The following is an 11,828-nucleotide window of genomic DNA, read 5'->3' as shown; positions in this document are numbered from 1 at the left end:
AACACTGTTCCAGAACAGTTTAACCCAAATATTCAGATGTGTGCAGCACATTTTATGAAGGACTGTTTCCTGATCCTGATAGAGCTGTTCTGACTCACAGCCTGTAAGTACGTTTTAATATTTAAAGAATTTTCCACTGACGATTCAAACGCGAGTTTTTTGGGCAGTGAAACACATTTCATTACACCAAATACACAAAATAATGTTCTTTTTAGCAGCATCATATGACCCCTTTAAGATAAAATAAAAAAAAATCTGTTTAAAATATGCTATCCTAAATCAAACCTCAAACTGCTTCAGTTTGCGCTAACACATACTATATTTATTTCAAACAATATTATCATAACCCCTTAATGACATGTATCAGGTTTTCCAGAACAACCTCGGCGAATCTAATGGTAATCTACATACATTACAGTACAGTGACTTATATTTGACCTACTTTTTGTATTTTTGTAGTTTCTTTAAGGAAAAACTTTGTGTTTCAGATGTCATAATTGTTGCATCAATTATGTAAATAATGGACAAGACAGTCTAAAGAAAGTGAAGAGCCAGCAGTAACTGATTATATGGGTTTATATGTGTGTGTGTGTGTGTGTGTGTGTGTGAGAGAGAGAGAGAGAGAGAGAGAGAGAGTGATATACAAATTAATTGTAAATATATAAAATATAGCCTATTTGTTTCTATTTTACACACACGCACACACACACACACACAAAATACTATTATATAAAATTGTATGTGTGGGTGTGTTTTGTGTTATTACTATTTTATAAATAAAGTGAATAATACCATTAAACATTATAATACATTTTATAAATTTACAAATGTAAATTTTTGTACTTACTAATGCACATCTTTACCAGATTTACAACAAAATTGTATGTGTGTGTGTGTGTGTATATATATATATATATATATATATACACCCAATATAATACATCTGGTAAAGATGTGTATTAGTAAGTACAAAAATGTATATTTAAAGCATGTTGTTTAAATGCTGAAAATGTTGTTTAAATGATTTAAGCATTTAAACAATATTTTCAGATACAGGGAGAGTGCTGTAAATATGTATGAGAAGTCTTGGGATAACCCCAGATTGCGAAACCCCTTGAGTTTCTGTAACAGTTACAATTGAAAGAATTAAAATGTGTTGTTTTCAAAGCGTCCATTTATCGGAAGCGTTTTGGAAATGGGTGTTACTTTCAAAGGGGTATTTCCCCATATGCTTACGTCTACATGCCCAAGGGGTGGATATTTATGTGCTCCTGCCAGCTTTATGGTTCCTCACAATAGGCGGGACTTTCGTGCCTTCCGGCAACCTTCGAGAGCACCTGACTCACCTGTGTACAGGTAAGGGGTGGGGGAGTAGGATGACGGCATGTAGACCTCTTAAAATAGGCATTTGACGACGGTCGTGTTACCTCTAGTCCACAAGCCTTCTCTTCATCACTAACTTTTTATAAAGGTTTAGCACGTGAACTCTATTATGTAGGCTATTTGAAAGTTTAATAACGCATGAAACGCGCAGGTGGACATTGAAGCGTATTCTTTCAAACACTTGAACGGTTTTGTAAGAAGTTTGCCGTTGACGGGAGTGTAACTTATGGCAGCAGCAAATCGCTTTAAACGAGTGAGATCTCAACTGCCATCATGCTATTACGATGGCTTTCTGGAAAAGAAATCAATCAAAGACAAGGTGAGTCAGTGTGTTTATGTAGCCTACACGTACGATCCTAAGGAGGTATTCCAGCTGGATTATCTAAGGTGTACCCCAAAAACCTGGATCCAGTTTAGGGTTTAAAATGTTGTCAGCAGGGTTATTTTCTAATACACCTGTACCTGTATCTTCATCATGTGCATAGTTTAAATGGTTTGGGTTGTTATACAAGTGCAAAAAAGTAAAAAGCCTTTTCCTTTCGAAACGATACATGATCGGAGGCTTAAGTTTAATCAATTTGTGTAACCCATTTTGCCATTTTTCATTAGATGTTACCACTTCATTTGAAATAAAAAGTCACTGGTTTGCATAAAAAGAATGAGCTCGGCTAGTTATGCAATTTACTGTGCTTCAGTCAGAGTTTAGCAGTGTGAACCATCTTCTTATCATAAGCATGGGTTGTAATCTTCTACTATGTCACACATTACTTGTGTTACTGTAAATTTTTAATCCGCATTTATCAGTTTTTCTGTAGGATTATCCCTCTCTAAATGGCACAAACAACAGTCATTTGAATTCTTTCATGGTTAATCTTCAACATATAATATTTGGTGTCTTTAACTTCTTAAATATTGAAAATTATTTCAAGTAAACCTACTTATATGTTAACTATATCTATAGTTTTCTGTTGTACTTGGAAATATGCATCCTAAATTTCAATGACACATATTGTTAGATTTTTTTTAACCCATAATGCTAACCCCTGCCCTTTGTTGGAAATGTGCATTTTTAGCATTAACACAGCATGTTCTGTGAAATGCTTTACATTTCAATGTGAGTAAATAGTAAATACACCAAATATAAAGATATGACCAGACACTGTTCTATGAAATGCTTTACATTTCAATGCAAGTAAATAGTAAAGACAATAAAGATGTGACCAGTGATCCTGAAGAAAACAGGAGAAGTTTCCTGTGGCCATCAAAGCAGTGTTATGCAAGGGTCTGTCGCAACGTGGAAACTCTTTTCCTACAAATGTGAAAATGTCAACAAAAAAACTGGTCTGGTGGCATATTTGTGTGCAGATCCAACACTACAGATAAAAGATTTGCATTTGTTGAATATGTTTATAGTTAAGATTTTCTTTCATTTCATATATCAGGTCTTAGCTTATATCCAGCTGGTAGAGGTCATCAGCACTAACCCATTTGTGAACATTTGCGCTTTTATTTGTTCATTGCAGGGTAAATATTTTGCATTGTGACTTATGCTTTAATTTGACCATACGCATTCCTGATAGTTTAGGATCATAACTAATATAAGATCATTTAATTTCATGTCAACTGGTTAAAATTACTATAAAACAACCATGCCTCTGTGTCAAGTCTTGTTTTTGAAGTGTTTATTATGAAGAAAATAATTTTCCATTGTATTCTTTATGCTTGTAATTCTTAAAAAAAATATGCAGTCTGTGAAAACACTATATATCTACACAATATGGGATATTTTCAGTAGTTATTCATTATTATTATTATTATTTTCAGAAAATGTATTTATTTTCAGTAAACATTTATTTTTCTTTGCACAGATGGGTCGTAAACTCTGGACCAGTTTATGTGGCAATTCACTCTTTTTCTACAATAGCACCAAAGACAGTGTTGTAAGTGATTTTTACAAGCTGCCTTTTCAATGTAATTTTACTATGTAGCTGCTAGAAAATTATTTCAATGTGTGTGTGCGTTTTCTAATGTAGATTTGCATAAATGTATTCAAATGCAAGCTTGCAGGCCTGAAAGCTGTTTGATTCTGTACTGTATATGTTTGTCTATATACAGATTATTAATGCATCAACTGTTTGCTTGTGCTTGTGAATACAGTATATAGAGAAGCTGGAGCTCTCTGATCTCGTCTCTGTATCAGATGACTGCTGTCGCGACCGAAACCTGGACGCTGCTAGATTCACTCTGCACATGAAAAATGAAGACATCAAAATGATTGTAAGGACTTCTCCCGTCTCTGATCCTTTTATGTAAAACGAACTCTAAAAATGAATCTTGACTTTGATTTCACTGCAGTACACTTACAGCTGTTTAACCCCGAGTTATTGAAATCTGATAATGCACACAGTTACCCATTATGCTTTTTCCTGTTTTCTCAGGCCCCCAGCCTTGAGGCTCGAGAACTGTGGAAAGGCTTCATGCTCTCAGTTTCAAAGGTTAGTTGTGCTTCTGAAAATCACTTTAAGTGTATAATGAGGTCTAAAATCTGTTCAGAAATTAGTGAAAATGTTGAATTTTTCCCCATTTTTTCATGTAACAAAGTTTTAGGATTTTAAATATTATTGATATATTTAGAATTTTATCGAGGCCTATTTGCCAAGTAAACCCACTTTGCTAAAGTGAAATTCTAAAGACATCACTAGAAATATGAAGGTAAAATATTTAGAGGATGTCTCCTCATATGCATTTACACTACAACTATTAAATAACTAGTTATCAAATAACACTGTGTTTGTTCAGACGAGGCACATTGACTGTGCCTTTTTTATGGCTTAAGTTTTATTGATGTATAAAGGCAGTTGTGCTGTGATTACTGATAAACCAAAGAGACTAAACCAGAGTTTTTTTGTTTTGTTTTTTACTTACGGTCATCCATGTGATGAACTGTCAGTACCTCTATATGACTTATTGTTTTGTCAGCGTGTACCATGAGAAACAGTCCTATGTCATACCAAAATTATATAAGTACAAAATAATAATTCTCACTGTTTCTGTCCTTCAGCTATCTGTGCCAAGTTCTCTGAACCTGCTGCCTGGCCAGATTCACATGATGAAGGAAATAATAGAGAAAGAGAAAATAAGGCAGCGGCTTCTTTCATCTCTGCCGTCACCCTCGTGTTCTGACAATTATGTTACTGTACCGTCAGACATGCCTTCGTAAGTTAAAACCACTTGCTTTATAAATAACAACATCAAAGGTTAAAGGTGATGTGTGTAATAACTTAGTTTGATGTTTAATGAGAAAGGACAAGTATTTTTGACTGTGATACAGAAATTACACACTTGACTTGTAATAATGTATTTTATTAAGTTTTGTCAGTCACATCATTTACATGCATTCCAAAACATGTACTGAAATGTCACTTTTCCTTATGCCATTTAAGCGATTAAAAGGGTAGGCACATTGCACATTTCATTCACATGCATGTGAAAATGCAGCCTTGGTCACACCGGTCAGACTTTGAGTAAAATTTCTTTGTGTACTGCAAACGGTTATGATCGACAATCGTTTCTCGCAATTTCTGGTGTGATCATAGTGACTGAATGAATTAAAATAACCATGCCTGTTATGTAATAATACAATAATGCTTTGTGCAGGTGTTATCATAATGTCACTCGTGTCGAAGCGGAATACTTACTGGAAAGGAACGCTAATCGGGGAAGCCTACTGCTGCGGCCGGGTCATGATGGGGCGTCTTTTGCTCTCACTACACGCCAAGATATTAACGGGTAAACACACACTCTCATCTGTAATCAGTAGAGCAACATGTTGAATGCTGGACAGACAGAGATTGCTGGATGGCCTCGAGAACTTCATTTATTGTAGTTTATCTTGATCATCTGAATTGCTGGTTGAACAGTCTTGAACCTTAGACCTTGATCTTTTGAATCAAGCATGTTACACAATAGTCGGCATGTTCTGCAAAGTTCTGCTTTAATAAAATGGAATCTAGCTGTATTAGTTAAGAATGAATCATGTGCTCTACAGACCAGTATTCAGACATTACCGTGTGTCTAGGAGGCACGAAGGAGGATTCGCCATTGCCCTTGAGACTCCCGTAAGTAATAGTTACTTTAGATTAAAAGCCTCTGGTAAATAATAGATTACTCACAATATGCCTGATAAAAACTTGAGTGAATTAGGAAGACTCTCTGAACACCAAGCAATGTATTTAGCCATCTGCAAACTTGTAATTTTGTGTGAACTCTGAGCTCTTGCGAAAGACAGTTACAGTGTCATAATTTGTAATTGCTCTGAAAGCGAAGAGGAAGTTCTGATAAGAAAAGGTTTTATGGGTCAGTGTTGGGAATCGGACGCAGTGGATCAGTACAACTGCTGTGTTATACATTAAACAATTCTTGGAAGTTACCACAGGGCTTTATATACTTGTGATAATTTGTGATTTGAGCCTCTATCGCTTGACTTTTATCTTAAACCACACTCTAGAGTTTTAAGGTTTTGATCTGGCATCTGTAGTTTTTGCATATTACAGGTTATGGGTGTTTTTGTGTATTTAGTGGTAAATGCTTCTCCAGTGAGCAAACATACACTTTTAGCTTATCGCCACAATCAAATCATTTACTATGGTATGTGCATTGATGTATCAGGCAATGTGAGTGTGTTCACACACCATGTTCATAAACACACAGATCACCTGTGAGACCCTGCATGATGTCGTTAACTGCCTGCTGGAGAAGACCAATGGGGTGATGGTGCCTCTTCTGATGGAGGGACACTATGATAAAAATATAAGTAAGAGACTATTTTAGTAGTGTTTTTTGGAAAGTTATTAGGAAAAAAACTTGTTTGTCAGCCAGACTGACATACTTGTCGGTATGAATCATACATCTAGAAAATGTTTACAACATTATGAATGACATGTAGGCTACAAAAAATGTCACCCCATTATAGAAATTTGTAGAAACCACTAAAAGAATGATTGACACACTTCCACGGTTGCTCTCAGTTTTACTTAAAATTAATTACAAATTTTAACATGAGTTTCCAGTTGGCTGACTTTTTTTTTCTTTGATAGCTGTTTGAACATGCAAAAAATACATTTCACAAACCATTTTTTCCTAATAAATATTTTTAGTTGTTTTAAATGTTTGCTTACCAAGTTATTTTTTGTATGTTTAAAAGTTTGTTTTTTTTACTAAACATATTCCTTCACTCCATAAAACATAAATGTTTCAAGCTTTCATTCAGAGAAAAAGACAGTAAATTTGAGAAAATCATTTACAAAATAAATTCAAAAAGTTCTTGTAAAATTGCCAGAGCTGAAACAGTGCTCTTTCATTATGAATATGGTTTGCATAAACACACTGGTTGAGAACTAGTTTGTTCAGTAGCGTGTAATAATACTTGTCATTCCATTCTAGACGAAACTCGTAGTTTTGGTTCTCTCTTTTTTGACTTAATGAATGCTGGTATTGTTTGTTTGTATTGATTTAAAGTTGAATATTAGACTGTTGAGACACACGTTCGCCGCAGGGCAGCCAGAGTCGTAGTTTTGGTTCTCTCTTTTTTGACTTAATGAATGCTGGTATTGTTTGTATTGATTTAAAGTTGAATATTAGACTGTTGAGACACACGTTCGCCACAGAGCAGGGCAGCCAGAGTTTTGCAGCAAATAATTATGTTTATATAGTTTAATATAGGTTTAATAGGCCAAATTTATACTATTTTTATTTTTTCCTCTCAGCATTTGCTGAGACTGATAATGAGAATGGCGAGAGAAGTCTGCATTGTCCCAAAGTCCCTTTGCCTACTCCTCCAGTGCCACCCCCAAAACCAGGTAATGCATCTTCAATCATCTTAATGCGCAAATACATACTGTTAATGAACTTATATAAAATTTTGAACATATTGTATTGACTTTAATTAAAGGCAGCGGCTATTTGCACTAAGTGTAAATAGCAATTAGATTCTATTTACACTAAGTGCAAATAGCATATTTTCTTAGCGATAGATGCTATTTACACTAAGTGCAAATAGCGATGGATTCTATTTACACTGTGCAAATAGCATATTTTCTTAGCGATATATGCTATTTACACTAAATGCAAATAGCGATGGATTCTATTTACACTAAGTGCAAATAGCATATTTTCTTAGCGATAGATGCTATTTACACTAAATGCAAATAGCGATGGATTCTATTTACACTGTGCAAATAGCATATTTTCTTAGCGATAGATGCTATTTACACTAAGTGCAAATAGCGATGGATTCTATTTACACTAAGTGAAAATAGCAGTATTTTTAACGATATGCTATTTACACTAATTGCAAATCGCTATAGATTCTATTTACACTGTTAAAACAGCAAGATTCTCTGCTATTTATACTACTTATTGCAAATGGTAGCAATTATCTGCACCTCAGTATTGTAGTATATTATAAAACAGTACGCAATAATAATGTATTGAGTGTAAATTATCATTTTAATTCAAATTATTAAATGGATGCCACCTTACTGGGACAATAAAGCCCTCCCCACACCTACCCTAACCCTACCCGATACTTTATTTTCAACTTTTTGATAATTTCCTTAATTTTTATTGAAAATAAATGCCTTTCCGATGCGATATGAGATTTGAAAATGGAGAAAAAAAGTTCGGCAAAAGGCGAGTTCGAACTCGGGTCGATCGCGTCAAAAAGCACGCACCTTACCAGCTAGCTACTGAAACTGGTGTTTGACGAGCGTCTTTTCTCAGTCTTGACCACAGTCTATTGTCTTGACTATCCCAATCAGACGTTGGTTGGCGGAGTTAGTGTAAATAGCCTCTGCCAACAAGGCGGGCTATTTGCACTTAGTGTAAATAGACACTCCGTTAATTTAAACTGACATCTCTACTCTTAGAAGTAAATTAGACTGATGCCAGAGCTGAAACAGCTTTTTCACTATGAATGTGGTCTCTTTTGCATAACAAAACACGTTGGTTGAGATGCAGTATGTTTGATAGCGTGATCTAATACTCATTCCATTATAGTTTAAACTGGTGGATTTGTTTCTCTCTTTTTCCAATTTAATGAATGCTGGTATTGTTTGTATTTTTTTAAAGTTAGACTATTGAGACGCACATTCTCCACAGAGCATGACAGACATTAGAGATTTACAGCAAGTAATAGTAATAGAATATAACATAAATAAAATTATTTTTATTATTTCAATGCAAGGTAAGCAGTCTTAAGAGAAGCAATTGGCAACATCATGTGGGCCAGTTTAATAGATCTGATTTATACTATTCCTATTTTTTTTATTTTTTAGCATTTGCTGAGACTAATAATGAGAATGGTGAGACAATTGTGCAATGTCCTAAAGTCCCTTCACCTACTCCTCCAGTGCCACCCCCAAAACCAGGTAATACATCTTTAAATCATCTTCAAGCACAAATACATCTAATGAACTTCTCTATCATTATAAACATATTGCCTTGAGTTTAATGAGTGTCTAACTTAAGCTGACAGCTCTACACTTAGAAGACATGAAATGTAGTGTAACTCTTTTGATTTGCATGATCAGTCCCAAACAATCAAAGATCCAGTTCAGAGCCAAACACCTACATCAATGTCTCAAGTGAGTCCTTATACACACTTTAGAATATCTGTAAATTGAGAGTTTTGCAGATGATTTACTTTGATTAGTTGTTTTAAATTGTGTTTCTAATGCATGTTGTTGATCCTCGATTACTGTATGTTTGTGTTTGCAGATGCTGGAGAGTATGAGGTGGATCAGGCAGCATGTTCTCCACCTCCTGTCCTGCCACGTCTTCCAGGTAACACCAACAGATAATGTCCTATATTTCTTTTTATGTATATATACACTTCCATTTAAAAGTTTAGGGTTGGTAAGGTTTTTGTAATGGAAAAAAAATCAATACTTTTATTCACACATTAGATCAGGCAGCATGTTCTCCACCTCCTGTCCTGCCACGTCTTCCAGGTAACACCAACAGATAATGTCCTATATTTCTTTTTATGTATATATATACACTTCCATTTAAAAGTTTAGGGTTGGTAAGGTTTTTGTAATGGAAAAAAAATCAATACTTTTATTAACACATTAGACACATTAAATCGGTCAAAGATTTGGACAGCAAAGACATTTATAATGTTGTAAAATAGTTCTGTTTTAAATAAATGCTGTTCTTTTGAAATGTCTATTCACTGAAGAAAAAAAAACACACAATTTCCACAAAAATATTAAACACGTTCTAACAACACTGATAATAAGAAATGTTTCTTGTGCACCAAATCAGCATATTAGAGCGATTTCTGAAGGATCATGTGACACTGAAGACTAGAGTAATCATGCTGGAAATTCAGCTTTGCCATCACAGGAATACATTTTAAATGCATGAAAATAGAAAACACTTTATTTAAAATTGTAACAGTATTTCACAGTAGTTTCGTAATAGCACTGCTGTTTTTGCTGTGTTTTGATTAAATAAATGCAGCCTGAGTGAAAGAGACTTTTTTTCAAATACATAAAAAATCGTATCGATCCCAAAGTTTCAAATACAAATATATACATTATTTCTTCTATGAAATGATACTGTGTAATTTGTTATTTTCTGTTAACACTTTACAGTAAGGTTCAGTTTAAGTATACGTCTGTTAATTATGTCTGGTTTGATATTAATGTTAACAAGGGTAATAAATGCTGTAAAAATATTGTTTATTACTGGATCATTCTGATGGTGGTATTTTGTTTTAGCAGGGCGATATTTGCCTCATCAGAATTCAATGCCTCCAGATCTAAACAGCAGTTCAGGTGAGTTCAGTTTGAATTGTTTTTGAGATTGTTGTCTGAAATACTGTTATCTTGAGATCCGAGATTGTTTGGGTGAGGGTGTTCCAATGATGCACTGCAAGTTTGACGTCTCTTTGGTGCTACTACTACACACTTAGTCCAAATAAATGTCCCAGTGCTGTGATCACTTCCCTAATGTTGTTTTTCAGATCTCTTGTCACTAACAATTTCAATGAAAAGCAAAGGCATCTTAATGTTTTCTGTTTTAATGTAGATGTTGAAAGGAAACCTTTGGTACCTTCTGGCTACCCTAAAACAAGTTCCCGAAGCAACAGCTTGTCAGGCATGCCTAAGAATATTCCCAAGTGTCAGCAACAACACGTTGACATAAGTAAGAAAAATGTTCTTGTTTTTGTGCCACTATTTCACTCTAAATCTTTTACTTTCAATTTGATATCTGCTTTTTTTTTTTTTTTTACTCCGTCAAATCCATAACTCGCTGTGGTTTTGTGCTTAACAGATGAGCTCCAGCAGGTTCTTAATAGGAGACGAAACCAGGAATAAATGTAATTTCAATAAGATGGTGATGATAATGGTTTAATTGTGGAACGAGGAATAATTCCTTAGTATTAAGCGCGTCTTAAATCTACACCAGCAGATATATGGATATATCTGTATCTGTGATATTTGCCCACTGCTGTCCAGTTGGATCAACAAATAGGCCCTTGAATCAAATGTTCTTTATTGATCCTTTCAGCATTATGATGTATTAGTTATCGCAATCATTTATTAGACTAACATATCGATCATCATGTGTCGCGTTGTGTAGCTGCTGACTGTAAATCACTACTGTTGTTTGTCTAGTTTATCTTATTGATGTACTGTTGATTTATCACAGGTTATTCAGATGAAAAGTCACATATAAATGTTTTGTTTTGAATTCCTGTGTCAGATAGCTGGTCTACGTCTCTTTTCTCTGTCTCTGATCATACAAATATCAGGCTTGCGATAACAATGGCAAATGGTTGTTGATAATAATGATTGTGACTTTACTATGTGGGGAAGTTGCAGGTCTTCTTTCTCCAGATAGAGAGACAGATCAAACAAATGTTGTTTTTCTGTTCCTGTTAAAACACGTTTTATACTATATATTTTGAGACCAATACAACGATCATGGAAAAAGGTGTCACGCTTTCTTTCTTGTGTGAATGTGCAAGACAATAAGTGTGTTTGGCATTTGTTTTATTGACGTAACAGGTAGTGTAACAACACGATTTTACAGGTTGACTTTCGTTTCAGACAGTAATGTTTAAAATGTTCAGGTGTTTGACTAAAAGCATTATATTAGATTAGCCAACAATAAAAGTTCTGTCATTAATTACACACGCTCATGTTGTTCTAAAACTGTATGACTTTCTTTTCCAATGCAAGTAGCATGCGGAGCTTTCAAGCTTTAAAACGAATTCAAAAGCAGCATAAAAACAGTCCATCTGGTCTGCTATATCTTTTGAAGGTATTTGATTGTTTTGTGCGATAAACAGTCTGAATTGTATTTTTCTCTTTCTTGCTCTCTTAATGTAAGTAGTAGCAATGTTTGATTTATGAATGAATCATTCTTTTGAGTCA

General features: G+C 34.5%; 2 protein-coding genes across 5 annotated transcripts in view; one reads left to right on the top strand and one right to left on the bottom strand.

The window, feature by feature from the left end:
* Positions 1–1,386, bottom strand: part of LOC107657856 (MPN domain-containing protein-like) — a 9,015-nt gene extending 7,629 nt beyond the window's left edge. The window contains exon 1 of the mRNA XM_016446126.1: positions 1,347–1,386. Coding sequence (XP_016301612.1) covers positions 1,347–1,386 — 40 coding nt within the window. The remainder of the gene's footprint in view (positions 1–1,346) is intronic.
* Positions 1–11,382, top strand: part of LOC107657925 (signal-transducing adaptor protein 1-like) — a 12,757-nt gene extending 1,375 nt beyond the window's left edge. Inside the window, exons 1-15 of one of the 4 annotated variants that reach the window (XM_016446255.1) lie at positions 1,301–1,356; positions 3,252–3,323; positions 3,541–3,660; positions 3,822–3,878; positions 4,445–4,599; positions 5,041–5,172; positions 5,432–5,501; positions 6,094–6,196; positions 7,149–7,241; positions 8,718–8,810; positions 8,973–9,026; positions 9,160–9,225; positions 10,167–10,223; positions 10,477–10,593; positions 10,723–11,382. In XM_016446255.1, coding sequence (XP_016301741.1) covers positions 3,252–3,323; positions 3,541–3,660; positions 3,822–3,878; positions 4,445–4,599; positions 5,041–5,172; positions 5,432–5,501; positions 6,094–6,196; positions 7,149–7,241; positions 8,718–8,810; positions 8,973–9,026; positions 9,160–9,225; positions 10,167–10,223; positions 10,477–10,593; positions 10,723–10,766 — 1,233 coding nt within the window. In that variant the 5' untranslated portion in view covers positions 1,301–1,356 and the 3' untranslated portion in view covers positions 10,767–11,382. The other 3 variants (XM_016446252.1, XM_016446251.1, XM_016446256.1) reach the window with 3 other exon arrangements.
* The last annotated feature ends 446 nt before the right edge of the window (positions 11,383–11,828 follow it).

The sequence above is a fragment of the Sinocyclocheilus anshuiensis genome, unplaced genomic scaffold (genome assembly GCF_001515605.1).
Source record: "Sinocyclocheilus anshuiensis isolate Anshui unplaced genomic scaffold, SAMN03320099.WGS_v1.1 scaffold107, whole genome shotgun sequence".
NCBI lineage: Eukaryota > Metazoa > Chordata > Actinopteri > Cypriniformes > Cyprinidae > Sinocyclocheilus > Sinocyclocheilus anshuiensis.
The sequence above is the reverse complement of the archived record's forward strand: the minus strand, read 5'-3'. Positions and strand labels throughout refer to the sequence as shown.